Raw genomic sequence first — 27,860 nt, forward strand, 5'->3', positions numbered from 1 at the left:
TTAAGTTAAAATCTATTTACATTAAATATCTTTATTACTGCATTTATCAATCTTAATTCACATGGAAAGCATTTTCAATGTCAGCAAAATCTGGGCTCAGATAGAATAGATTTTTTTAAATGACTTAATTTGTCTTCTACTACACTATAGCAGAGCAGAGGGCCTAACATTCATTCAAACAGCTTCATTTACAATAAAGCAAAACGTGAACTCCTCAAACCAGGAGAAAATGTAAACAAGGTTTGTCATTCAGTAAGCTCAGCAGAGTTGTATTCTCCTACGTCAAACAATAAATCTGCAAAAGTTTTGTTTGAAACTGTCATTCAGGGTCTGAAGACACAAGCTGTTGACAATCCAAAGGAGATGAAACTGTCCAGAGAACAAAGAGTAGTAAATCTTGTTTCTGACTGTTCCAGAGGACACAGCATGGTTCTGAGTCAGGAGGCTGAAAGTGAAGGATCTCTGCCATCCTGCTGCTGTCCACTTGGAGGCGTTGGTCTGACATGACCGGAGGAAAGAGGGGAAGAGTGAGGGTCCAGTATCATCATGCAGGAAACCCAGCAGCCTTCACTTTCCTGGATTGTGCCTTATAAAACCAAACTGACAGCTGACAACCTGGAAATAAGACAAACTACATGGTGAGTAAATTTGGTCTTATTTTAGTTAGAATTTTAGTTTACTTTCTCTCGTCAAAGAGTTACAGATTGACTAAAGCGACGAGAAATTAGGTTTCCGAAAGTTTTAGCATTCACTTGGATACTGCAGCAACAAGTCTCTCATTTTAGACCGGGGTTGAGAAAAAGCCGGTTGTACCAAGTGACTGTTGTTTCCGACGACAGTGATGACAACTGTTGCTATAAGATGTTATTCACCACAGCTAGTTAACTGGTTGAAAACACTAAGCTTGTCCTTCTGATGTTTTATAAAGGAGTTATGAGCTAATAGTGGCTAATGCTACATCTCCCCAGGTCAACCCCCCCAAAAAAAAAAAAACAAAACAAAGACCATTGTTGATATACTGTACTATATACTTGAAGATCATAACATATATTGTAAAATACAGCATACTGTTTGTTTGAATGCTCTAAAAAGTGTTGCATGCCACCCTTTTGGCTAACGGATAACACTAGCATCTTAGTTTTCTAACCTAGTAACATTTGGAAGGGCCAAAACTGTTTCCATGAGCAACTCTTTTTACATGTGGAGAAATCCAAACCTTATGACTGGATGATCTTTGTACTGGAGGGGCAGATTTTACCCTTACATATAACATTTTTTTGGTTGATGAAAAATGTCTGGTCTTACCAGTTGATGTGTTCAGGGCCATTCCTTGTTGTGGGCCCTGACTTTCTTCTTTTTTGCGTTCTTCTCTTTCTGCAGTCTCTCCAGCTCTGCCTCATACATCATCTCCTGGATCAGGTATTTCTCCCTGCGCATGCGGTCCCTCAGGTCCTTGGGAAGGTCTGGGATTAGGTACGCAATTAGGGTCTTGATGGCAAACACCATGTGCTGCAAAAAAAAACAGAAACATTAGAACAAACATCTTCTGTGTTCAGCTCATCACTAATTGTGTCTCTCGGCTGTTTGTGGGTGCAGGTGATGCACAGTGGCTTATTGTGACATGTCTTTGCTGAAATGTTAATGAGATCGGTGAGTGAACTGAAACTGAACCCACATTTTATCGGAATCCAGTTCAGAAGCGAGTCTACTGTGTGGAGTCATTCATCAAAGACTGACAAACACTCACCTCAAAGACAATAATAAAGGCGAGTCTTGCTGCCAGGACATGCCAGAACTGTAGAGTGTATGAGTAGGGCTCAGCAGAGTCTGGAGGCTCCCTATAGTCTCGATACCTGATGGATCACAACACATAGGTCAAAGAGGAAATGTGTTACTTGTCCTGTTAAACAAAGTCTGAGCAAACGAACATAGAACATGCAATGTGTGCTCAGTAATGTGCAACCTGCAGTATGTGACAGCTTCTCCAAAGAGCTCAGAGCCATTAGTCCTGGGCTGCGATCGCTTCTCAAAGTCGGACACTCGGAACACTGAGAGACTGGCGTTGACATAACCCATCATACACCTGAGGATCACATGCCAATACATAATTCAATCAAACACTTTATAGTATTGAAATCAGCATGATCAGTATCACAAAACGAAAGAAATTCATTGTTCGATTGTTTCTCACCCTTGCCCTGCTCGGCCCTGACCAGCACAAGGTCCATATTTGTAGGCGTAAACAAGGCGAGGGATGAAGTCTGAGGTGACGGCGATGACAAAAGCATTGGTGATGACTGAGAGGATGCCAATGCCTTCCAGAATGCCATACCAGATCCCTGCCATAAATAAGCACGTGTTCACTTTTTACACAGGAAGCCAATCGTCTGTGGCTTGAGAAAATTGAGATAAGTGCACTGTATTTCATTACCTATGTCTTTGGCTTGTGATGGCAGAGGCCTCCGCCACTGTGTGACAAACTTGTAGGCGTCTAAACGGATCTCAATGATGTTGTTGAGCAGCGCTAAGAGAGGGGCCAGAGGGAACGCGGCCACAAAGATGGTCGTGAAGCCGAACTGTAAAACTGAAACACAGCACAAGGACGCTTTAGATCACACTTTCAGTGTGTCACGTCACATAAGCGCTTATTTTGACTCTTTTTTGCAGGGAGTAAATCTAAGATTAACTCCACTATTAGCTTCAGTTAAATCCTGAGGGTATCGATTAGCTTTATAGATTATAGACTGTATAGATTAGTTTTTCTTGTAATCTTGCCTATAGACATACATTTTAATGTATGTCACAGATTAATGACACTGAAAACATGAACACTTTGTGAGCAGTAATATAGATATATATATGTATATATATTGCAATATTGATAAACAATGGCGACCAGGGACAAAAAATCCTTTCTGCCCAATTTCAATCCACAAAAAAAAAACAGTTGCGTAACAAGGACTACAGCTCCTGTATTGCAAATGAAAACATGTAAAACTGTGCTGTAGAAGATTAAATTGTCGAGAGCATTTGGGATTACCTTAAAATAAAGATGTGATATCAGAGGATGTGACATTAATATTGGCAGTTTTTTTCCCCCAGTACTGACCATGAGAGAAAATTGCATGGATTGAGATTAAGATTCCACATACTCATCTCCAAATATTCATCGAAGAGTCCATAGGCATTCATTGGCTGCAGGTTGTAATCCCTCTCCCACTGAGGGAAGCTGGCCTTAGCGTTTGGCCCATGCTCTCGCCTCAGCCTCCGCCGTGTCCACCAGTTTTGGATCAGTCTAAAATAACAAATGAACAATGTACATGTTCAAATGTGTATAGTAGTATAAAAGACAGTATAAAAACACATGAAAACCTAGGTGTTTGTAGGGTTGTGTCTGTTGCATCTGTCATTACTAATGGCCCTTTTCCACTATGGTCTCGCCGGAACCTGGGGCCTGCTGAGATGACCAACATTGCCGCAGCTTCACTGAATTAATGAAAGCTTTCAGCACTTACTGCATCCCAGAATGATGAGATATACTATATAGACAAAAGTATTTGGCCACACCTGTTAAGTATTAAATTCAGTTGTTTCAATCAGGATTTGGGCGAGGCTTCATCTTCAATGCAGGAAAATCTTAACTCATTTCGGACAATGCTATGCTTCCAACTTTGTGGCATCAGTTTGAGGAAGGTCCTTTTCTATTCCACCATGACTGTGCCCCAGTGCACAAAGCAAGGACTATAAAGATACGGTTAACCTTTGGGATGAACTGGAACAGAGATTGTGAGCCAGGTCTTCTCGTCCAACATCAGTGCTGACCTCATAAATGCTCTACAGAATGGATGGGCACAAACTCACATAGAAACCCTTCAAAATCTTGAGGAAACTCCATATTAAAGAACTGCATATGTATTTGAATCCTAACCCTATGTCATTATAGTCCCTGTTGATGAACTTTTGTCCATATAGTGCATTTCCACCTCCATTTCCACCTTTTTTCCCCAAGGACACAGTAAATCTATATGACATCTTACTGTAGATACATACCAATTTAGTAAGAATGACGACAAACAGACGAAACTCACGGGTAGCCGAGCTCCATAAAGTTGTTCCAGGTCTGTTTTAGCACCATGATTATCCCCATCTGCATACAGAGGTCAATGAGACAGCCACTGGGGTGGCACTGCAGATATAAGAAGACAGAGAGAAACCGGGGCAACATGATCAGTAGCACTGGCTTACAATGGCATTCCCAAAATGTCTGCAAAAATGGAGGCACTCTGCATCATCCTCGTGTTAGGTTTTGTCCGTATCACTCACTGGAAAACACACATTGTCACTGCATTATATAGGTTGTAGAGGAAGAATTCCATCTAACCACCATGAGTAGACACACTTTTGCCATACGTACTTCTTTGTATTTACTATAGTACACCTTATATACATTTAGAATGACCAAAGTCTTTCCTGTTAATATTATAATTAGTTACATTCATTACTGGAAGGAAACCGACAAATTCATATGATTTTATGGTGTGGTTGTGTATTTAATCAGCATAAGGTTTGGCGTGTTTTCTTTTATCATGCTGTGTTAATAATACTTACACTTTTTACAATAGAAATGATAACGTTGTTGTTGTTTAACGTCTAAAGAACCTTGTCAACTTTGAAATGTCAGTGTGCAGGCAATTCTTTTGAAAGATTTCTGCACCAAAGGCACTACTCCCTCCAAGCAAAATCATCATGACTTGGCATAACTACGAAAGGCTGACTTAGGCTACACTGTTCATTACATGTCACAGTACAGAGATTTTTTTTTTTTTCCAATTCTGCAGCCAGGGGAACAAGTGGGAGCCCATTAGCTCAGCATCTAAAAGCGCCAGCTCAGGCCCTTAATTCCCTCACATTATTTCAGTGTATATTTTCCAGCATACACCTATAAGCACAGCAGGCAGAATCACTTATTGCTGATGGTGTTTAAATGCCTCATAGTTGGGCATAATAGCCCTAATGTCTTATTTAGAAATACTTAGATCCATAATGATTTGCTGCCCCACGAGAATACATTACTCACCTCTTCCAGTTTCCAGCGGTTGATGAGCCGTAGATATGCACCAGGCCGACCCGTAAATCTGTCAACCAAGAAAATAATAATAATCGATCAATTAATCAAACAATCTTTATTTGTACAGCACTTTTCATACATATGAAATGCAGGACAAAGTGCTTTACTTAAAAAAAAAACCCATCCCCACCCACACCATATACTCACACATTTACATTCAGACACATTGATAAGTGTGAGTTGGTTTTTTTTGTTTGTTTTTTTTAAATGCAGTAAATTGGGGGATCTCAAAATGACTGAAAAAGAGATCGATTTTATTTAGTTTCATGTGTTTATGTGTGAAAACATCCTGCACCACAAAGCTCCCCTTGGGGACGAAGTAAAGTTGAAGTTGAATACCTGCCTTAGATTTGGGTGAATATGTTAGAACCTTCATACTGTGCAGTCTTGTGTTGGGTGTGTCTGACTGCTATATTATGTTTGATCTCCAATTTCTTTGTGTACTTAAGAGGGCACACTCTTTACTTGTCACATCATTTCCTTAAGAAAGCTTGAATATTTAAACCGTGAGCTTATTTCTTTTTGAATATTTACTCAGACAACAGCCTGTATTTTAGTTAGTCATTACCCTTTTGATAATCTTATTTTCTTTAATTAAATTAATCCATTCCTGCAGTGGCACCTGTCTTACTTCATTGTTGTCTTTCTTACCTTCCTAAAAAGAAAGCAATGTAGAATGTTGAACTGTTGAGGTTGACAAACTGAAAAAGGAACATCTTGAGAGTGAAGCTGTTCTCCCACTCTGACTCTGTCCTTGGCTGCTCTGTGGATACACAGAGAAACGGAATAGTGAGACAATGGATCAATTAAAAAGTGTATATACTGTATGTATATTCTAATCAGTTGTATGGGTTAAAAAAATATGCATAGATGTCATTAAAACTGAACCAACACCAGAGTAAGGTAATCGGATAATCTATCTAATGGTGAAGTCAACTTACCTAAGTTAGTGAGAAGAAGAGCAACTTTTTCATAGAGCTAGAGAAAAATACAGGTTTAAGCTTAGTTTCGAGGGAGGAAGTTGCACATTCTGTCACTTACAGTGATTGCGTTACTGTTATTCAGTTAATAACTGATTGACCGTTGATCTCTGTACCATAACAGCCAGAAACTCACCACGTTGAGGAGCATGATGATGCAGAAGTTGATGCAGACTGCCGTGCCCGTGGTTGCCACCTGAGAGTTGTTCCTGATAAGAGCCCAGCCAAAGGCGGCAAAGGTGCTGACAGTGATGACGCGGTAAATGACAATGCCAAACACAGCAGCAATCACCACCAGAATCTGTGACATCAGAGTCATGCAAAGAGTATTGATACAACAAGTTATAGTAAATGACAAATTTACATTGCACTGACAATATAATATCAAATTACAAACATGAATTTAAATAGCCAGAAAATAAATGTCATATCCTTAATTTATTGTCCTCATGTCCTCTTTTTTTAACAGTAGTACATTATTTGTTTAAACAGTAATCCACAACAGTGGGGACGGATAAATATAATTGTAACAAGTAAACACAATAATCAGATACAAGTACAAAGACAGACCTAGAAATTATTTTATAAAATGAATTTGTGACATTTTTACAAAAAAATGCATTGATAAATAATTGATAAATTCAATGTGTGCACCTCAGTGCTGCCTCAAAATTAGCTAAGGTGTGCAACAAGGCTCAGTTGTAGGGCCCACTCTTTTTTGATCAATGTTTATAATGTTGGTCAGAATATTACTGATGCATCTTTTCATATTTATGCTAATAACACAACTGTCACACAAACACTTTTGCTTTGGACTTTCAAATTTCACATTTGGCATTTGACACATTCATTCAGACCTGTCCCATCTTAGTTTTGTACTAAATGCTAATGAAAACAAAACAAATTTAAAAAATAAACAAAAATATAAAAATTTGAATACATGTTCATAGCTTTTAGTATGTTTATCTACGTTTACGTGACAATTTAACTTGAATGTGTTGTATAATTTAGTTTAGCCCTCCTGCTACCTTGTGTGGGTCAGATTGACCCGCTCGGTCCAGAATGACACCGCTCCCCCTGGCTGTGGGATATTAAGGAAGCAGGAGAGTTGATCTAGTTTGTTTAGTAAATGTTGTTAAACTGGTCTTTCTTGTGAATGAGACTCTGGTCTCAGGAGATTACCTGTATAAATAAAGGTTAAATACAAATATATGAAAACATTTAAGTTTTTATCTTGGAAAGAAGGTTTACATATAATATGCAGTTTGGATGAAATTGGTCAATATTGGCCAAACATAAATTTGCATTTGACAATTAATTTAAATAAGACTGATCTAAATCAATGGTGCACTTCATGAATTCAAGGAATTGTCCTATAGAAGAGCATGGAGATAAAAATCCTCTACATCAGTGGTCACCAACGTGGTGCCCTCGGGCACCTGGTAGCCCGCGAGCAGCCAACGAGGTGCCCGTGGGCAAGGAGTAAAATGTCCTTGATATTGTTTATACAAACTGTGATAATCATTAGGAGTAAGCACTGGAATTAATGTGTATGCAATTGAATGCATAATATTCATCATTTAAATGGTAAATTGCACAAAATAATAAAAATGAATATGGTAGCCCTCCATATTATTCTCTACCCTTCAGGTAGCTCTCGGTCTCAAAAAGGTTGGTGACCCCTGCTCTACATGAACATAATTTACTAAACTTGCAAAAATATTATGGAACCCTTTAGCAATTACCATATTCAGAGAGCATGTTTATACAAAATTTGTTTTAACTGGCTCATGTGCAAACAAAATGAAAATATTCCACACGGTTAAGTGTTTGTATAAGCCTGTAGGGAAGATACATGCAAAGGTGAGGGTCTAGCTAGTTGACACTTCAAACTAACCATGAAGAAGATCCCGGATGTTGAGACAACAAGGCGACTGTATTTATCAGTGAATGCTTGATAAGGCTCAGGTTTTCCAGATATGGGGTTCATCCTCTCTTTCTTTGAGTATTTGGCTTCAAACTGAGGACGTATTTCATCCTGTAAAACAACGGACAAGACTGTGGCAGCAAAATCAACTCTACTTGTGTTTCCTCCCTAACACAAATGAATCTGAGTGATGCTTGACTACAACCGTTGAATGTGATAAATAGATGCTAGTGAGACCTGTCCTTTCCCATAATAACAAACACAATGGAGATACGTGTGTTCAAGGTCAGTGAACTTTGTGACATGAAAGTTAAAGCTGCAGTGTGATCATTTTTATTCTTTGTTATTCTACATCTGTTTGGTCTTCATGAACAGAAATGATGTTAATAATTTGTCATTTACAGTGACAAACAATGAGTTTGTCACTGTAAAAGAGATAAAATGGTACATTTCCACTAAGTCATAACAGACTCCTGGTGCCAGCAACAATCAAACATTTATACATGTACTAGACTGACACAGTCTTAACAAAGATATGAGGAGTATTGTATGTCTCAAGGGTAGAGCTGCTGTGAAGGTAGAAATACATCATTTGAGTTGAAGATCTTTCTGGGGGACGTCAAAGATAAAAAGAGTAATACCTTGGCAAATGAAGCTGCATAGAAAAACCTCTGTATATATATATATATATAAATACCTCAAAATGTCCTAAAAATGTATTGATACATGTCTATAGGTACTGAAATTCCAAATTGAAAAGGATCACACGGACTATCGTTTACCTCGTCTTCCTCCCAGTCGATCAGGTCCCAGTCGTATGCGAGCACAGCCCTGCGTCTTTTCCAGAACTCCAGGAAGACCGTTGCTGAAAAACATCCATCAAACAGTATCAGGTGTTTGCATGTAAATGGTCTGTATTTATATGGTGCTTTTCTAGTCGTGACCACTCAAAGCTGGTTTAAGGCCCAGGTATACTTACGCCCACACCGTGCAACGCAGGCCAGATTTTGGAACCGTGCGCAAAAAGAGCGTTGGGTGCGCATGCGTGAACTGAGCCTCCGCCCCACCAGTAGGTGGAGTATAAGCCCCGCTCACCAAGCAGAAAAAATATTTTGCGCAACAGGGCCTTTACACTACAGTTATACAGCAACTAGTTTTATCACTTATCTTTAGCAAAGCTAGGAAACAAACCCACAACCTTTAAATTGAAAGACTTCTTGCTCACTCGCTGAGCTGAGTAGTGATCGCAGGACTGCTTAGTCCTAATGAAATTCAATTCTCTGTTCTGCATTGTGTTAAATGATCCTTGCAAAAAACCAAACTGGCCACTGTTGCTTGAGACAAGATCAATACAATCGCTAGGAGTATCCTAAAACAGGAGAGTTGCAGGTCATCAATCCAAAACATTGAGGAGAAAGACACACAGGGAAGTTTCTTCATCACTACAGTGGAGTTCCATTAATGGGATTCCAGAGAGACGTGTCTGTGTGAAGTCGGGGTGAATAGTTCACACGAACTGAGACCAAGTCATGACCAAGACATGAGACGAGACATTTCAGGACCATGAACGAGTCTCCGTGCTATCAAATCATGAATCAAGACATGTTTGGAGAAACTGGTCAGAAGTCACATCATCCAAGGACTTCCACCCATAATCGACCACCACCTGTTTGCATACAGGGATAACAGATGGACAGTGGACCCATGTGGAACAGAAGGACATACAGTGACTCAACCTCCTGAGGGTCCTGAAAAACAACGCCCTAAACCGAGGAGCTGCTGGCGTTCCTTCTCTCCTGCATCCCAGTGTGGTTCGCACCAGCTGCACTGCTCAGGAAAAGACAGCGCCCTCTCCAGAGGGTCAACAACACGGCACAGAAGATCATCGGCTGTGCTCTCCTGTCCTTAGAGGAGCTGTACAGGTCCCACAGGACAGCAAGCCAAAACAAACAGCCTGAAAAACAGCACACGTCCAAGGGCTGCTGCAGTAATATATGAACACTGGAGGGTATGCTTCTTTTTCACAAACTTGTGCAATATTGTACCTGTAAAACAGTGAAGCATCTATAAGCATGATGGAAGCACTTTTTATATACTAACATATATATTTTATATTTTATTCTGGTCTGTTTATTAGAAATTCTCTTTTTTTAATCTTTGTACTTAGGTAAATTGTTTTAGTAAGATCATTAGATTGCCGTCTTTACACTGAATGGGTCCAATTTTGTTGTAGCTTTTGGAACCATGAATTTACAACCAACCTAACTGCACATAGAACTAACCAAGTAAACAAACCAAGTAAAAATGTGTCCTGAGGAGACGTCAGTGATCTTAAGACCTAGGCTAGTTCTGAGCATTACAGTGCCAGAGGACAGTGTGTCACCATGAGCCTGATGTCCACGTGAAATAGTGGAATGTAGTGTGTGGATGTTATAAAGATAAACAATAAATGCTAATAGTCATGTTAAGGGCCACAGGAGTGTATGCTTTTATTTTAGTTTTAGCTCCCGGCACTTTTATCCCAATGTAAACATGTAGAAGGAAAGTTTCACAGTAAAATAAAAGCCACTCCCAAGACAGCTTGTTACAGAGCTAGAGTTTGTAACCCTCAGGTCAGCACCGAACAACAATCAGGTAACAGGGTCGATAGGTTTTTATTTTTATTTTTAAAGGAGGGAGGATTGTGGTACGTGTTGAAAATGGATTACTTATCCAAGTCAGAAGCAGCTGATCAGCAGATCTGAGAGACCACGATGGAGCATAGCACTGAAGCAAGTCAGAGAGGTAGCGTGGAGCAAGGCCATGTAGACATTTAAATGCAAACAAAAGTATTTTGAAATTGATCCTGTAATATACCGAGAGCCAGTGAAGGTAGGAGGGCCCCTTTTTTTGCTTGGGGTCCAAGGGAGGCAGGGGCAAATCCTACTGAGCTACATTTACATTAGTCAATCAGTTACTATTTCAGTATAAGAGGCTCTCCCATGTCCTTTTCATCAGCATGGGTTTATCTGTAAGTTTGTCCTTTTGTTAGCAACCTCCTGTCTCCAGTTTTTGACTGATCAATCGGAATGTTTCTTTCCCATTACATTTTTGTGAGAATCTACAGTACGTATCGATAACATCACAGAAAAATGATCGCATTTTGGCAAAACTGTAGGAAATCATATCTCTGTTAGAACTCACTGGATTTGGTCTGCCCGTTCCGATGCATACATCTCAAAATGTGTAAAACGCTTGTTTTGAGTGTGTAAGAGAGCGACTGAATGAATGAATGAATCAAAGCTGGTATAAGTTTTTAACCATTCAAAAATAAATCATATGGCTGTGAATGTTAATAATGTGGTGGAGGCTATGAATCAACAAATAGATGCTGGTTTGTCTAAAACTGTGGATGAGAGGACTTCACTTTCACCACAGGTCACAAACGACAGTAACTACCAGTGCTATCGGCTGGTTTGAAGCCAAGATAATCAAACCGTGTTTAATTTATCTCAGGGCAAAGTAACACCGCTGTGTTTTCTACTTGTGTGTTCACAGAGCATAATGAGATTCTCTCTCTCATTACCATAGCGAGAGATTGCTTCCAGAGACATTCACGAAAGTAAGTAATGCCGAACAAAGTCCTATGGATAGCTTACTTATTGCCTGTTTACATGCCTCAGCTCAGCAGTGCATGTGCAGGGACTTTGGTCTGATCCAAGGCTTTTATTTTCACCCTATTTCCAACCACGTTGCCTTATTTTATTATGCCCAGGACCATGTTGAACATGCAGCAGGGGAAGATGTTTTTGTGAATGTCTGAGAGCCACTGCTTCCCGTGTGCAGCCAGCAGGGGAGCACACTTCTGAGGAAACTTAATGAAGGGATTTAAGCTGATTCTCTTGAAGCAGAATCACTTTGACGGCAGCAGCAAGAGTGAATTCCGTAACAGAGACACTTTAAGGTCAGTACATTCATGGGTTTTTAGATTGAAAAGAACAATGTTCTTGCAGGTTTTAGCGCAGGCTCATGCAGGTCCGTGCAGCTGTGAAAACAACGTTAGTCCACAGCCACAGTTTCACATTCATCGTGTATACTTCGCTTTCTGCTGCTCTCTACTGTGCTCACTCCGCTGTGTGTGCGCTTTAATTAACAGGCAAGTCGATTATGTTGTTAGTTTTAAGAACTGAAAACTTGACAGTGACAGTATAATGTCCTGTAACTGACTGAAGCGTTGTAAGTTTATGAAGACATTCAGTTAAGGTGATATTAGTAGTATAACCTTAAATTCCCCAAGCTGTTGTACTGGCTACAGTGAGACACTATTAATCTTATTTTAAACTACACTAAGGTAACAATGTAATTGAAATCTTACATATTTAGTTTCCCCAACACTATCAATGTACTTTGAATTGAATTGTTGCTACTTTTATTGCAAATAACACCAAAAAGATCATTTCTGTCATCACACATCATATTTTTAGTATTGCTTGTGTCTGTTTTCAGATGAAGGACACGTCATACAAATCATGTTACACTGTTTCAAATCTTGTGAATTCAAATGAAATGTTATATTTATATCAGTTATATGTTATATCAGTTTCAGTACTTGCATTTTGTTTGCTCTGCCCATGATGTTAGATTCTTGTGTTCATCAGCATTTGTTGTTGGCTGTTTGCTTAGAGGTTGCAGGTTTAATCCGTGGATTCATGTCCTCTCCTTTAACTTGTTTCACTCAACGTGTAAGGGCCTCATGGCTGAGATAATCATTCTAAACTTTAAACAAAACTTGAGAAAGAATTGACGCTTTTGATACCGCAGCAAACCGCTTTAACCTTAATATAATATGATGTAACGTAAAAAATACGCTGATGCAGCTATGTGGTTAAAACCATGACTCTCCTGCAGGGACGAAACATCTGACCAATGGGATTCCTCCAGAGCCAGAACTTGACTCGGGGCTTCACCCAGCAAGAGGTCACCAACTGGGAGTCAATATCACAGCAACAGCAGTCATTATCTGGTACTCAAATGAATGTCATCTAATGAAAATGTTTTGATGAGTAAATGTACTCAAAATTACAGGAAAAATAGTGAGCCTAATTAAGAAGTAACTACACCCCCCCAAAAAGAGTAGTTTTACATTGTGCATTAATCCAGCTCTGCCTACATTAATCTCTTCATCCCTGCTCTTGTGAGATCCCGTAGTATCACCGTAGATGCCACCGTGTCAGAGTAAATCTTGGTTGTAAAGTAATACACATACTGTCCAGCAGACATGATTTTGTCTTTGTTTACATGATCAGGCTGATTCTCCGGTGACATTTATGAATGTTTACACTGTTACGGTGAAACCTTTAAAACTAACTTCTTTTTTCAAAGGTTTCTGTTTTGCATTCTTAACTTTTCTCGACCAAAAGCCTGTCACACTGTTGTTTCCTCTGTAATCACCATAAATCTTTAATAAGGGTGTGCAACAGATAGTATTTCCACTGGCAACAGGACAATGTCTGAATATGTCTGAGCATCTGAATTATTAATACACTCTAATGCAACAGGGCGCAGGCTTTTCACTCTATGCTGCAATGTATGAGAGCTGGACCACTGCCTGTCCATGAAAGCAATGACTGTGGCAGTTTGGATTGATATGTATGATATATGATTCAGATTTCATCTCATAGCCTCTGTTCCTCCTTCACCTTCAACAGTTAACACCATAATCCTGCTGGGTGTGTTGACCTTTGCCCTCCAGCTGTGTTTACTTCTGTTCGTCCTGCTGAGATGTTGGAGAATCGGCAACAAAGTAGAAAACGCTCTCGAGCATCAAGACACTGAAAAGCAAACTATTGGTGAGCACTGAGTCTGTTGTGAACATTGATGTTTTTTACTGCATATAAGTGAGTTAATGATAGATCTATATATAAGTTAATTGTAATGAGGGAACGTTTCCCATTTTCTTCAGCACAGAGATTTGAGGTTAATTTCTCCCTCTTTTTTCCCTCTAGCTTTGTCAGCCATCTATACAGACACACATCAGCTATTTGATGGTGGGATGCCGTCACATTTGACATCACATTCAGTGTTTGTAGATGATGATGAATACGAACCCTTCACAAACTCACAGTTGGTACCGTCCATACCCTGGGACCTTGTTCAGGGCTGAGTAAAGGAATGACTGCCTTCACGTGTAATCTACTGTACATGTAATGCACTGTTTGGGAGAGGACCAATGATGTTTGTTTGTTGCAGCCTTGTGAATGTGAATACCAAATGATAAATAGATGAATCACAGGATTAACCAGTAATGTAACTGATGCAAAGTGTGATTTATCAGCCAACATGGCCCCCTTAAGCTCAATATGTAGGCGTTATGGTTGACAGAATGGAGCATGTAGTTGCTGGAAAGATCATGTCGACTCACCCCAAACAGCCATGAAGACGGCAAAGAAAACAGTTGCCCCGTTATCAAAAAGATGTGTGACCTAAACAAAAAAACAACAACAAAAAAACTAGATTGAATCACTATTTCACACAGTTCACAATGAATTTCTATAGAGATAAATAGACTACCATTAATTGTTTTGTTTTTTTTTGTTATACAGACAGGGTTTTAGAAAACAGTGAAGACGTCTCTGGAGTCTGCAGTGACTTAGGTTGGATTCATTTAGTGAATGAAGCTTAATGTCGGGATGACATGTGCTTTCTCTAGGATAAACCTCTTTGTTTTTTCTTTATCTCTGGTCTGAGTGTGTCAGATTCCTCAGTGACACGGAACACACCCTTTATCTTCCTCTGGGTGCCGGCCTTCAAGTTATCAGGAGTGTAGCGTCTAAGACGAGACATGTAACACATAACTGTGTGCGATTTCATGAACTTCCCCTCACAATTGTGTTAACTCATTTTACAGGAAAGTCTGCTATTAGAACAACACAACAATAACAACATGCATCACATCTGTCAGGAACATTTTGTCCCACTCACTGTGGCGACACTACCTTGGCGTAGATGCAGCTGTCAGACAGTCTCAGGTAGGGACAGTACTGGTCACAGATGGGACACATGATGACGTCAGTGGCCTGGCAGATTTCTTTACTGGAGAGAAAGACACAGCGTTCAGTTCATCACATCCCAGTAAGCCTGTGTTTGTCACACTATTTTCTACTGTATTAAGAAATGTAGTTTGGGATAGCCCTCACAGCTTAACGGGGATTTTAGGGAGTTAAAGCGTGGTTTTGACAGTCTGTCAATCAAAACGATAATAAAAAAACCTTGTTTGTTGACGTCGGGAAGCAGCGTGGCATCATGGGAATTGTCATCTTGTCATGTTTGATGTGTTTGTGCTTTATGGGGAGAGCTTCAGCAGCAGAACAGTAGTAATACAGAATATTTCCTTCCTTTCATGAAGTGGATGACGTCATTAAAACAAAACATGTATATGTAACATAACAAAATATACAACACTATTCTTGTTTTAGAAAGTTTAATGCAGAAATGTTACTTATCATATAAGAAGGTTAGGTTAGGATAAGGGTTGGAATTTGGTGCTTCCCAACCTCAGTTTCCCCTGAGTTGAGAAATATCTTCATTCTTTTCTTTGTTACGTGCCCAGCAGTGACACTTGGTCCTGTTAGCGTAACTGTTAGCAAAGATGGCGGACACTGTTTACATTCTGGGAATGAGGTCCGTCCCCCTACGAGTGGGTCTAAAAAGTGTGGAAGCCTCAGTCCAAGTGTCACTGGTGGACACGTACCAAAAATATTTCTCAACTCAGGGGAAACTGTGGTTGTGAAGCACCATTTTTCAAAAATACTACAACTATTCTAGTAATACAAAGCTAAATGCAAATTGGTGAAGTATTCCTTTAAGTAAAATGCAAGGACATTTAGAGAGAGTGTGTGTGTGTGTGTGAGTGATTGATAAAATGATGATGCTCCTCTTATTCCACAGCACTGCATTGTTTCACAAACTGATGATGGAGCACATTCACATTCCGTTTAACCAGAGAAACCTGGTCAAATGTATTCATCTTAACAAACGTCCAATACCAGGTTACACGGGACAATTTCACGCTCCACTGCCTTATCTGTAATACAGAATTAGTTTTGTGCCCACAAACAGTTGTTGTAACTGAGTGTGTGACTTCTATTTGCTATTGAGTGTGTTTAAAGCACAGACAACAATATGAAGCACATTTAAAGCTGCTCTAGGATGGATAGTCTTGTCCCTGGGTTGTTATAATTTGGGATTGGGGCTATGTGACCTGTTCATCTTTTAAAGGAATACTCCACTGATTTGCATTTAGCTTTGTATTACTAGAATAGGGGTAGTGTTTTTGAAAAATGGTGCTTCCCAACCTCAGTTTCCCAGAGTCGAGAAATATCTCCACTCTTTTCTTTGTTAAATGCCGCACTTTTTAGACCCACTCGTAGAGGGACGGACCTCATTCCCAGAACGTAAACAGTGTCCGCCATCTTTGCTAACAGTTATGCTAACAGTACCAAGTGTCACTGGTGTGCACCTAACAAAAAAAAAGAATGAAGATATTTCTCAACTCAGGGGAAACTTGGACTATTTTTTCCCATTATTTAGTTCTGGGGATTTGTATTTATATTTAAGTTCAGTCACAATTTATGTGACTTAATATTTGATTGTTCTATGTTCTATAAACATATTTATATTCATATACGTTGAATGCAATTCATATCTAACTTTTCAACCATTTTTAACACAGTGGATATGGAACAGAAACTTTAAATAATTTTCCACCTCAAATTGAAATCACAGTATCTGCCAGAAAAATCACAATTAAATATTCTTCACAATTCATTCTACTCTAATAAGTGAATATATGTTGCCTACTTTAGCTTTAAAGCCTCTTCTTTCCAACATGTTACCTCCACCATGGATGTTATGTCTCTATGTGAGCAGCAGACTAGTAGTAGTAGCTCAAAAATACACATTCAAGTCAGAGTGAGAAACTGGACGTACTTTTTCTAGCATTTCACATACATTTATCAGGAAAGAGTGTTTACCTGACCTGGCAGTGGTCCAAAGTGAAAATGCCGTACACAAACACCAGGAGGCCGACCAGAGCAGCAGGAAACAGCATCCCTGTGTACCAGCCAAGCCAGGCAAAGTATAGGCCGATCTTCTCCCCAAAATACCTCCTGAAACAGCAGCGAACCTTGAGCATCCTTGAATTGATTCTTTACGAATCATTCATACAGATGTACGTCCTGAGGAGCTGTCTCTTCACAGGATTAAGATTTTTTTTTTTGTTTTTTTGGCGATACCTGATGAGGTCCAGTGGTTGGTACTTGTACCACACGCCCCACCAGGCCCAGCACTCGTACAGCAAGTGCCGATGGTTCTCAGCTCCATGTGTCCTGATAGAGTTTTTGCTGTGGTAGCTTCCCTGTTAAAGTGCAAACACAAACACACACGGACGTGCAGCATCGTCACGTGTGTTTTAGTGCAAGTGCTTGCAAGTGACAGAACTGACTGAATGAATGGATGTTTTTTTTATGAAGAGCGGTGTCATTACCTCATGAAGAGGGAAAGCTGCTTCATATGAGTTATTGCTCAAAAGACGATTGAGCCCTGCAACCAAAAAGAGAGAATGATGAGAAACGTGTCTGATAGAAGCGTGAGAAGCGGTGAAATCATGTATTTATTTATTAGAGTGCCTGCTTAGCAATACAAACCAATGAGAACTCTACGGAGTTCTCTGGTCTGTACTATAACTTGCCTATGATAAAAAAATTGTAAATAATTTCCACATACACACAAATGGGAAACGGTCAAAGAAAAAAAGATCACCACCCAGCCCATTTTGGAGCCTCACAGTGTCGTCATACTTTAACGTAGAGATGTGGTTGAAACTTTAAACCGGTCACAAGACTTGAGACTTTTCTCACCTCAATTTCCTATTACGGTTTTTAAACAGTCACGGTTTAAGTTTTGCACTTTTTCTGTACGTTTTCAGATTTTAGAATAAGTGTGTATATCGTGGCTAGAGGTTCATGAAAATAATCACAAAAAACTTCTTCTCCTGCCCACAATTTCCAACATACACAGACATTTATTTTATTTTTTTACATTAAAACGTTGCTATAGTTTCTATGGTTGTGGACAGTTAGAAAATAGGTGTTTGGAAGGGGGAGGGGGAAGCAGGGAGGGGGAGGGGCTTGCACAACCAGCTGCAAGAGTCAGTCTCTCTCTCTCTCTCTGAAATACTTTTTTTTAGTTTTAAAGTTTTAAAGATTCAATCGAATCCCAATCCAAATTGGCAGCAAGAAGCTGGCACGATAAAAAAATTTGCAGCGGAATTTACTAGTTCATACGACGAAGTATTAGGGCCACATTGAGGGAAAAAAAAATTCACAGACTTTGACAATAAAGTTTTCATTTGCGAGATTAAAGTCGTGAGAATAAAGTCGTAAATTTACGAGAACAAAGTCGTAAATCTACGAGAATAAAGTCGTAAATTTATGAGACTAAAGCTGTAAATGCACGAGAATAAAGTCGTAATATTCTAACCTGTTGTTTTAGCTATTTCCGCCTCCACAAAAGCAGCGATTGACTTTTCAAAGTCCTGATACTTATGATAATGTGATGCTGATGTGCCAAAAGGATCAATTCCATGAAATGCTCCATAGCCCTCATTTTAACAACTCTCCTCTTCTAAAACAACAGGTTATAATATCACGACTTTATTCTCACAAATTTACGAGATGACAGTTTATAAAACCAGAAGTTCACAGATGCACCTGTTGAGCGACACTAGCTGTCAGTCTCAATTATCCTCTAAATGTGAACAGAATTTGGAAAAATGACCTCATGTGCTCCTGAAATTAGTGATCGAGACCATTAACTTGTCAGGGAAATGTTTACCGATATTACAAATGAAGTGAGAAGGAGTTCTTTTTGCAACTCCCATCGTCGTTCTTGTGTTACATTTCATCCAATTTTATGTGCAGTCTATGGATGTCCTGTTTTTATATACCAGCCTCTGTAAATAAAGAGCTCGATGTCTTTCTCATTCATAATACAACATTGCGTGGCGTTCACTGCCTCCCTCTGTCTCCTGTTTTTCATCCATTTTTACAAGGAAAACTCACCCATTTTATTTTTCCCCTCCTCGTATTTGACTCTCTGGAGGATGTGGTGGACGATGCGGCTTCTGGTGGCGTTGTTGAAAAAAGTGTCTTTGTTGTGGATGATGAAACTGCAGTGAAACAAACTGGTTATTACAAATCTGTCTGCTGTGACCCAGTGGCGTGTTTGTGTGTGTGAGGAAATAGAAAACATAACACGCAGCAATGTGAGATGGAATAAAAATCCATCTCCCGTTGATTTCACCGTTTAAAGGACACTCGCGTAAAAACTCACTGATGTATCCTTGACCGACTGAAGGGGGCGGTGAAGCTTTCGTTCTCCTCCAGGTCTGGCAGAGTGTTGTTGTCAAACTTCATGGGCTTGCGCGGAAGCCAGCCTCGGAATTTGTTGACGCGCTTCTCCATCCTGCAAATGACATTTGCGTTAAAGCTGCTGGAGTTAAAACTACATCACCTGATCGTCGTAAAGCCTCGCGTCGCACACTCACCTGCTCATGAACTTGTGCCGTCGGTGCTTATAAAAGATTTTCCTCCTGGAGTTTGGAAGGTGGAGAACAATTTACTTGGATGACAGTTTAGTAGTGAGGATAGTGTTAATGAATGATAAGGATAACAATAGCATATCGTTACTAACCCTGCAGTTCAAGTCGTTTTAATCATTATTAATTCATTTAAGTCATGATCATCTAATCACTATAATAAAGATTAGAAAACAAATATTGACAAGTACAAGCTTTTTCTTGCTGGTTGACACTAGGTGGCGCTCATGGTCAAAAGTTTAGAAAAAAGGTTCAATTTCAAAAACGTATTAACGGGGTTTTAGGGGACAATGAAATGGTATTTTTTGAAAACGCCACTCAGAGTGGGAACATCTCAAAACGTCGTTTCGCCGGTTCTGTGTAGACTTCAATAGTTTAGGATAACGATGACGTCATCATCCCAGCTCTCTCTTGCGCTGTCATTCATCGTCTTGTGTTTGGAGATTGTTTGACAGTGTTACCAACTACTGTCAATGGAAAGTAACTGAAGTCAGTCTGAATAGACAGTCGACTGCACTGAACATCCACAGCTCGTTCTTGTCTGTGACTCTGTTTGATGTGCGCTGCGCTCACACTGTGTGATTCACACGTGTATGTGTGTGTGTGACACTCCACTCGCAGTAAATACAGTTGGATGGATCTCACTCAAGTATTTAGGGTTATGACAGAAAGTTGCTAGATTTAAAAAAAAAAAAAAAGACGAACCGTACACTTAAACAAACACACATTATTTCTATTTCTCTGTTTCTGTTATTATTTTTAATGTTTACGATGTCTTTTTTGGGTGTAACGTTACAGCGCAACTTACAGTCCTGGCATATGTACTGCAGTGTTTTGAGTTGCTTCGGGTGGTTCCGTGTGGACGCAGATATTTCCTGAAACAACGCCGCGTTTACAGGGAACTTTTTTGAAAACAGCAAGGAAAATAATTGTTTACGTTTCGTGCCGTCTGCACGCGGCGTGCACTTTGTTGTGATGAAACGGACACGAAGTGTTTGTTGTCTCACCTAAAAGGCATGCGAATGTTCATGAGCTCTGCATAGCGACAGAGTACATCCCACGGTGCGTGAAGCTTCAGAAAGATCACGTCACTGTTTGTTAAAGACGCCTAAGAAAGAAACACAATAGAATAACAATTTCACTTCAGAGACAACATACAGTGAAAATAGGGACGATGCAAACAAGAACACAAACAAACAAACCAAATGTAATTAGCGCTCATCACTGTGCAGGTTTGGCAGACTGTACAGTGATGATTAGACCAAGAATGAACAGCAGTAAGAACATTTAAAAAGCAACTATTATGTCTGAGTGGGTGTTGCCAGATTTGTTGACTACACTAGGACACATTTCCCATAATTGGTGGGAGATCCTTTTGATTTAAAAAAGAAGGTTGTGTGTTGATAAGGGTTTTAGGCCACAGAGGATTTCTAGAACTGAAATCAAGCCGTGAGATTCGTAAGTTTCAAACTGGCTGGTGTAAAGGCAGCCGCATTGTCAGCTACTCAACGTGTGATTAACATCAATGTGTTTCATTCGCTCGGCTTTTTCCTGACGGCGTAGGAGCCGGTGTGAAGGTGCACAAATCAGGGGCTAAAAGGAAAGAGGCCTAAAATGAACAGAATGACTCAACACAAGAACTGCACATAAGTGAGCTGTTGAAGGAGACGAGAGCCATTCTCTTCCTCTGCATATTCTGGATCACGGTGTCTGTGACGCTCGAGTATTGACTGTGCTGAAGTTGAACACACACACACACACACACACACGTCACTGTTTCAAGAGACACTTTAACTAAATAGGAAGCCGCCAGGGAGAGAATTGCCATCAGCATGTTCTTTTTCAGTTTGTACAAGTGATGATTGTTCAGCCAGTCGCGTTGCATGCATTATACGACAAAATACATTAAAGGACTTAAATGCTTCTTCACACAAACTGGCACTGATGTTGCTCATGTTGAAAAAAGCAAAGTTAAACCCTATTTCTCCAAGTTAAAATAGTTCCCTGGTGTCCTAATGAACATGTATGTGACATGCTTTGGTCAAAATACCACAAGGATGAAGCACCATAGCAGTTCGTCGGTGAAATACGGTCGCTGGCTAAATACGCCGACCGCTGGCCGCAGTCTGATGCGAAGTGGTGCGAACACACGGACACACGTTTGCTGACTTTATCCGGCACATTAGCTTCATATATAAAATCCTCTGTAAAACACCGTGCTCCACTGTGCAGCCACCAACAGCACACTTGTCCCTCCGCGTTGACATAATACCGCTCTTCCTCCCTCGCCTGCACACTCGCAGGAACAAGGTGGAGCTAAGGTGGAGCTCTCGAAGTAAACTTAGTGGTGGGGCGGTGAAATGCGCATGCTGCCGTCATAAGCGCAGGGAATTCAACATCGAGTGTTTTATCGCCTATACTTACACTAAGGGGGACCACGAAAACATGACTGAGTATTCTTTTTCCACACTTTGGCGACTGGTAGGGCCTCCAGAGTCCCAAATATAAGTATTAAAATGGTTAAAAAGTTGATTTTGCATAATATGTCCCCTTTAAAGGCGACATAGAATGCTTGTATCACACATATATGTTAGTTATGGAGGTCTACTTACATATATTAACTTGTTTTCATGGTTAAAAACCTCCTAATCGCTGCAAACGAGCCGATCAAAATATCTCCTCACTGACGCTCTCGTCAGCCGCGCTGTTTTTCAGACCAAAACCACACCCCCAGAATGTGGACTGTGTTGTGATTGGCCAGTCAACGAGAGCTTTCCCACTGTCCTCTCAGATACACAGCTCCCCCTCTGGCACGGTGGATGCTCTGCATCTCAGCAGCTACAACGAGAGTAGTTCTTCTTCTTCTGCGGTTGAATATACGCAACTGGATGTGCCCGGACTAGTGCCAGCACCAGGAGGCGCTATGATGGTGAGAGGAGTGGTGAGGATTTCTGATGACGACATCAAATTAAGGAAGTGCCGATCCGTTTCGCAGAGCCCAGGAAAACAATACAACACTATTTTCTCAGCAGTGGCTGAACTGTTTGTTCTGAAACTTTAGGGTATCATAAACGAGGTAATGACGCAGATACACACACACACACAGCGTTAATTGGAGCTTCCGGTCTATGTGAACTTTAAGTCACTTTTGGTTCAAGGATTCCCCTTTCTGCACTTTCAGGTAGAAAATTATGACCGTAAAATAAATGTATCCTAAAGAAACCTTAACCCAGTAACCCAATGATTGGCTGAGATTGTTTGTAAAAGTCTATTACTATAAAATAAAAATCATTATCACAATTACCCTTGTATAAGAACTACACAGGTAAGAGGCTGCCATCTCATTTCTCTAGCGATCTGAGTGGATGTGCGTACAACACAAACAAAGAACATCTCAGTCCACATAAAACCGACGTATAAACCAGTGAACAACAGTACTTTTCCATGCACAGTCAAGTCGAGCCATGATTGTTGTGGTCTCCAGTTCAGCTGGCTGAGTTGTCCAACCATCCACTTAAAATATCCAACTCTTAGAGCTGGCAGAGCATAAAATCGCTCCTTCTCCATCTGAGAAAATGTGTTGGCCAGGATTTTTGCTCTTTCTCTTCTGTGAGTTTGATTTCTTACACTTACAGTGAGTCAGTTAAAAGCCTGGATTTAACCGGACTTGTTGTGAGAGGGCCACTGTGATTTCACTTTATATTCTTCTGTTTATTAATGAACCCAGACATTTTTTTTTTTTTTTACCTCTTTCTCCATTTGTAAACCCTCAGCACGGATATTCCGCTCAAACACCTCCCTCTTCTCTGAGAGCGAGCTGGACTTCCTGTACACCAGGATGTAGTCGATGCGGCTCTTTCCATCGCTGAAGCAAATGCCGCTGGACTTACTCCTCCCCTGCAGACAGACAGACAGTCAGAGTCTCCCGTGGTTTATTACAGACCAGTGAAGTGCGTTTCTTCTTTATGTGGCTAACTTTGAAAGGTGAAAAAGTGATTTTCTCCACTGACCTCTGAGTGAGCAGAGTCGGACTTTGTGTTGTCGTCGAGGATGCTGCTGTGCGTGGCTGGATTCAGCAGCGTGGAGTCGTCGTCGTCGCCGCCTCTGGACGGGCTGCTGATGCCCTCTGACCTCTCCTTCTCCAGCAGAACATTGACATCCTTCACAGCTGGAGGGGGATTAACATGCTGTAGTGTGCGTTCACTTTTGAGTTAAACCAACTTCTATCACACTCTAACCAAAATCGTGTTTTGCCTGGGACACATTCCAGTGCTACACACAGGGAGTGATTTGTTTTATGTCAACAACATCGCAATAATAAAGCGAGACAGTTGCAAACAAGCCGTTTCTGATGTGAATTCTACTGCTTAAAAAAGCCCAGTCAGATAAGAACAAGGACAGTTGTGTTTTTCATCAGGAGTTTTGACTGTTGACCCCATTGTTTGTCCTTGAAGTGGTGACAGAGAGTCAACACACTGACCATGGACCCAAAACAATGAGCTGTAAGACACTGAATTGTATCATAGAGTTGAGAACTAAAGAGTCGCTCGTCATTTCTCTGTTATAACTCAATGTCAAATCACACAACTGCATTTGTACAGAAATATCGGGGTCTGTTGACGTTGGGTCTCACCCAGACGAGGCACGTCGTCCTGAGTGCTGGAATCGGGGGCTCCAGCCGAGGATTCCTCCATGATGTCTGCCTTCCCACTGGATGGGAAGGCGAAAAGTCTGACCGCTGCCTGGCAGCCGGAGGCTGAGGGCTGCAGCGGGACTCTGCGTCGGTGGAGGCTCTGATGTTGAGACTCAGACCCATGTAGAGACAAACTCACACCTGCAGATTTCAGACACATGGAACACGAGAATGTTTAAGCCTACAGTTTGAAGTGGCACAGATCGTTGTGTCTGAGTTCAGTGATAGTCTGGCACTTCTTATTTGTCTTATCTGTTGGGATTGCTTAAAAGGGTCTGATGTGGCCGACAGTAAGGCAGAGCTAATGGTGCAATGCAATCACCAAAGATCTATATGGTCAATAAATCTTATGAGTTTACAATGAAAGAGCAGTAAAACCAAAACCGCACACTGCTGCAAGGCAAACAAAATGAACATCATGTTCTGTTGAAGCGGAGCAGCTGAAACTAGTGATTATAAGACCATTAACCCTTTAACACTTTTTTTTTGTGCTTATTTTAACCATAAAAGGGCTGTGATGTATAACTTACTGCATGTTAAAATAGTGTATTAACAATTTAAAATGAAGAAAAACAAAAAAATACTGTAGTCGTACTTGAACACCAGATTATGCGTATAAAACATACAGTATTTAAAGTAACATTTGTTGGAGTCTTTGTCTCAATGTCCAAAAACAGGCCAAAAACTATAAACAGGCATTTTTCCAACTCTTTTACGGATGAGGTCATGAGGTCATGCAAAAACTGCGAGACGCTCAGTGTCAAAGGGTCAACTCCTCAGGAAAATGTTTCGTGACGTTATAAATGACAAATTCTCCCACTGACATTCATGCAAACTAAATTGACTTACATTTTTATACCCGATCACTTCACTACAACAAGCTTTAAGTGCATGACATATTAAAGTGTCTAACCACAGTCAAGCCCTTTCTTCACTCTCCTACGTTATGTTCTGCCCTCACTTAATTCCAGCTTAAATAGTATCTCGCTCTGAGCTCTGAAATGCTCCGTGTTTACCAGCGAGTCAATATCTGTTTCTGGAAATAATGCTCAAGTAAGTCTGCTTCGGAAAAACTTCAATGAAAGGTAGTGAATGGATTGTTTTGACAGACAGAATTAAATGAGTGTGTCCAGCAAAGGGATGACAGCAGAAATCTGACTCTTGAATCAAAGTCTTATATTCAGCGACAAAGGCGTCAACAGGTTCAGAGAAGCGCCACACACACTACACAGGGTGTGAGGGGTGACATTTAAGTTTAAAAGAAAATAATAGGGTGAACTAGAGCGCGGGGAAAAGCCCAGCTCAGTCACTTTTATCTCTCTAACAAGGATTATCCTCGAAAGACCTTGGAAAAAAAAGACTCACATTGGAGACACAACCTATTTGTCAACCGCACGCTGTTTGGAGAAAGAAATTGTCCAAAGATGCAGCAACTAAAACAGTTTAAATCCATTTATCTAAACCTGTCTCGATGTGATACTTTCAGTCGTCTGGAGAACAGGAGGACTTCAGTGGAGGTGGGTGGATGTCTTGGTGCTGAATGACTCAGCTATATTTTTCTGCTGAGCCGTGGTCCCAGCGACACGGAGCGAGGTCGAGGAAGCATCTGTGCTCTTAATCAGCTGTTGATGCTTTGCAGCTCTGGATTGACGCAGCTAATAGAAATGTGATGAATCTCTTACAAAAAAAGACTTGCAGCTGTGAGTCCTTTACTCAGAGCTGCAGCAATCACACTGATCGCTGATCCTGCATCCTGTGCTAATCAAACTACTCTAACTTTACTTTGATCACAGGCATAATTGCTATATCATAATAGAACCAAAATAGACACTGAACTTGTTATGTACTTGTGATATAGTGTTTCTCTAAAGTGCAGAAACCGTAGCAGTTTGCATTATCGGTGTTCCTTTGTTGCGCATTTCGATTTGTGATGGTGGACGTTTGCGTCGTCGCAGTTTCGGCCTCGCGACACAATGTTTCGGGATCGCGACATGGTCACACTTTAGCAACAGTTTGTTTGCGACATTTTTAATCGGTACAGACATAAACACAGGTCAAAGACATGTAGGGTCTTTCATGAAGCATGGTCCTTGACCCTTTAAACGTACAGTATACAGAGGCTATAACAACGTCTACTTTAATCACTACTCAAAATGCGGTATGAAATGAATCATGACTCAACAACGCATAAGAAGATTAAAGGAAACACTTTTTTTTTTTAAGCCTGAACATGTGACCCATAAACCCCAGGAAGTCCATATAAGGAGTTGTGTGCCGCGCCGCCTGAGCACTAAGGGTTAAACTAAGGACAAGAAAACATGCATGGTAAATAAATAAATAAATAAATAAAAGATAATCATAAAAATATGCATCTACACTCTTATTCTTGTGACATTAAATCACCAGCAGTGGAAAGGACGCGAGGCCTCGCAACCTCGAAACTCGTTTAGATAATAAAAGTCAACGACATATCATCTGCCAATCACTGGTAATGCGTATAGAGGTTACACTTTTTAAGCTCCATTAAAGCAGGAAAAGAGATGTGATGCATGTGGGGAGTCTGCTTAAAACAGGCATGTCCAAAGTCCAAAGTGAGACTCTGTACAGTCAGCAGCTTTGCTTTTTATAATGTATTATTTACGGCCAGGGAGGGAATTGGACAAAATATCATTATCAAATTGTTAATAAAAGTTTGGTCACCCTGGGCTTAAAAGATAAATCTCCTCAGGCAGGTTTCCCCTCTGATGAATCCATTTACAGGAATGTTCGAGGAACCACTTAGTGCCATGACAATGGAATATAATGGAATATGGAATATTGTATTGTTCACTAAGTATAGTGCAGATTGCTTTGTTTTGTATCACTTTTTTTGTTTTTCTTGGCAATCATCTAATCTCGTGTTTCAATCCACTCCAAATGGAGGAGAAACAGGTGATTGTATTGCAGAACGACTGCGGGGAGCAACGGTCTGCAACCGCTGCATATTCTGGACACTCAGCGACCCCGTTTCCTCTGCACCCACCCTCCGCTCCCCAACGCTGGTCTCATTAGAAGGAGCGAGAGCTGCTCTCTATAAATATTGGCTCTCCGAGGACTGACACACTACACATTAGCCTACATTATGCTGTTATGCTGAGACTGTGGCTCATCAAACAATGCATCCATCAAAGTTTAATGGCCCTGTGGCTCGTCTGTAACTCGAGACACAGCTGAGGTTTCATGCTCCTGACGCTTTGGCAGCTGAAGCACACAGTGGTGCAGTGGACGGTTCGCTTCACGTACAGTAAATACAACTTATCATATTTCATTAGGGATGTGATCGGACATGGGTTTTCCAAATCAAAAATCAAAGCGATTATCAAGTTGTAAAGGCTGCAGTTAAGGACGGGCAACAGTATAACAAAGTATATATTGATATAAAATCATTGTTGTTGACTGGTTTCTTCAGCTTTCACCATTCCTTATTAATTATTAATTATCATTTATCACAATAATTA

At 40.5% G+C, this 27,860-nt stretch overlaps 1 protein-coding gene and 1 long non-coding RNA gene across 3 annotated transcripts in view; one reads left to right on the forward strand and one right to left on the reverse strand.

Annotated features, from left to right (window-relative positions):
• Positions 1-27,860, reverse strand: part of LOC122766347 (anoctamin-4-like) — a 42,618-nt gene continuing 14,758 nt past the window's right edge. Inside the window, exons 4-29 of the mRNA XM_044021113.1 lie at positions 24,304-24,504; positions 23,681-23,838; positions 23,418-23,567; positions 20,678-20,778; positions 19,620-19,664; positions 19,406-19,537; positions 19,135-19,241; positions 17,559-17,614; positions 17,308-17,429; positions 17,047-17,181; positions 15,010-15,106; positions 14,436-14,496; positions 8,818-8,900; positions 8,006-8,146; positions 6,245-6,409; positions 6,070-6,106; positions 5,780-5,891; positions 5,078-5,135; positions 4,089-4,186; positions 3,153-3,295; positions 2,432-2,584; positions 2,192-2,339; positions 1,964-2,083; positions 1,748-1,853; positions 1,306-1,509; positions 1-615 (exon numbers count right to left, since the gene is read on the reverse strand). Of these exons, the coding sequence (XP_043877048.1) occupies positions 1,318-1,509; positions 1,748-1,853; positions 1,964-2,083; positions 2,192-2,339; positions 2,432-2,584; positions 3,153-3,295; positions 4,089-4,186; positions 5,078-5,135; positions 5,780-5,891; positions 6,070-6,106; positions 6,245-6,409; positions 8,006-8,146; positions 8,818-8,900; positions 14,436-14,496; positions 15,010-15,106; positions 17,047-17,181; positions 17,308-17,429; positions 17,559-17,614; positions 19,135-19,241; positions 19,406-19,537; positions 19,620-19,664; positions 20,678-20,778; positions 23,418-23,567; positions 23,681-23,838; positions 24,304-24,504 (2,921 nt within the window). The 3' untranslated portion in view covers positions 1-615; positions 1,306-1,317. The remainder of the gene's footprint in view (positions 616-1,305; positions 1,510-1,747; positions 1,854-1,963; positions 2,084-2,191; positions 2,340-2,431; positions 2,585-3,152; positions 3,296-4,088; positions 4,187-5,077; positions 5,136-5,779; positions 5,892-6,069; positions 6,107-6,244; positions 6,410-8,005; positions 8,147-8,817; positions 8,901-14,435; positions 14,497-15,009; positions 15,107-17,046; positions 17,182-17,307; positions 17,430-17,558; positions 17,615-19,134; positions 19,242-19,405; positions 19,538-19,619; positions 19,665-20,677; positions 20,779-23,417; positions 23,568-23,680; positions 23,839-24,303; positions 24,505-27,860) is intronic.
• LOC122766348 lies at positions 11,572-14,324 on the forward strand. Of its 2 annotated transcripts, XR_006360060.1 has the most exons (5): positions 11,572-11,636; positions 11,790-11,978; positions 12,923-13,037; positions 13,723-13,863; positions 14,020-14,324. It is a non-coding gene; the product is annotated as an uncharacterized LOC122766348 (long non-coding RNA). The 2 variants fall into 2 exon arrangements; XR_006360059.1 differs by lacking the exon at positions 11,572-11,636 and having other exon boundaries at positions 11,665-11,978.

This window comes from Solea senegalensis, linkage group LG3 (assembly GCF_019176455.1).
Source record: "Solea senegalensis isolate Sse05_10M linkage group LG3, IFAPA_SoseM_1, whole genome shotgun sequence".
Classification (NCBI taxonomy): Eukaryota; Metazoa; Chordata; class Actinopteri; order Pleuronectiformes; family Soleidae; genus Solea; species Solea senegalensis.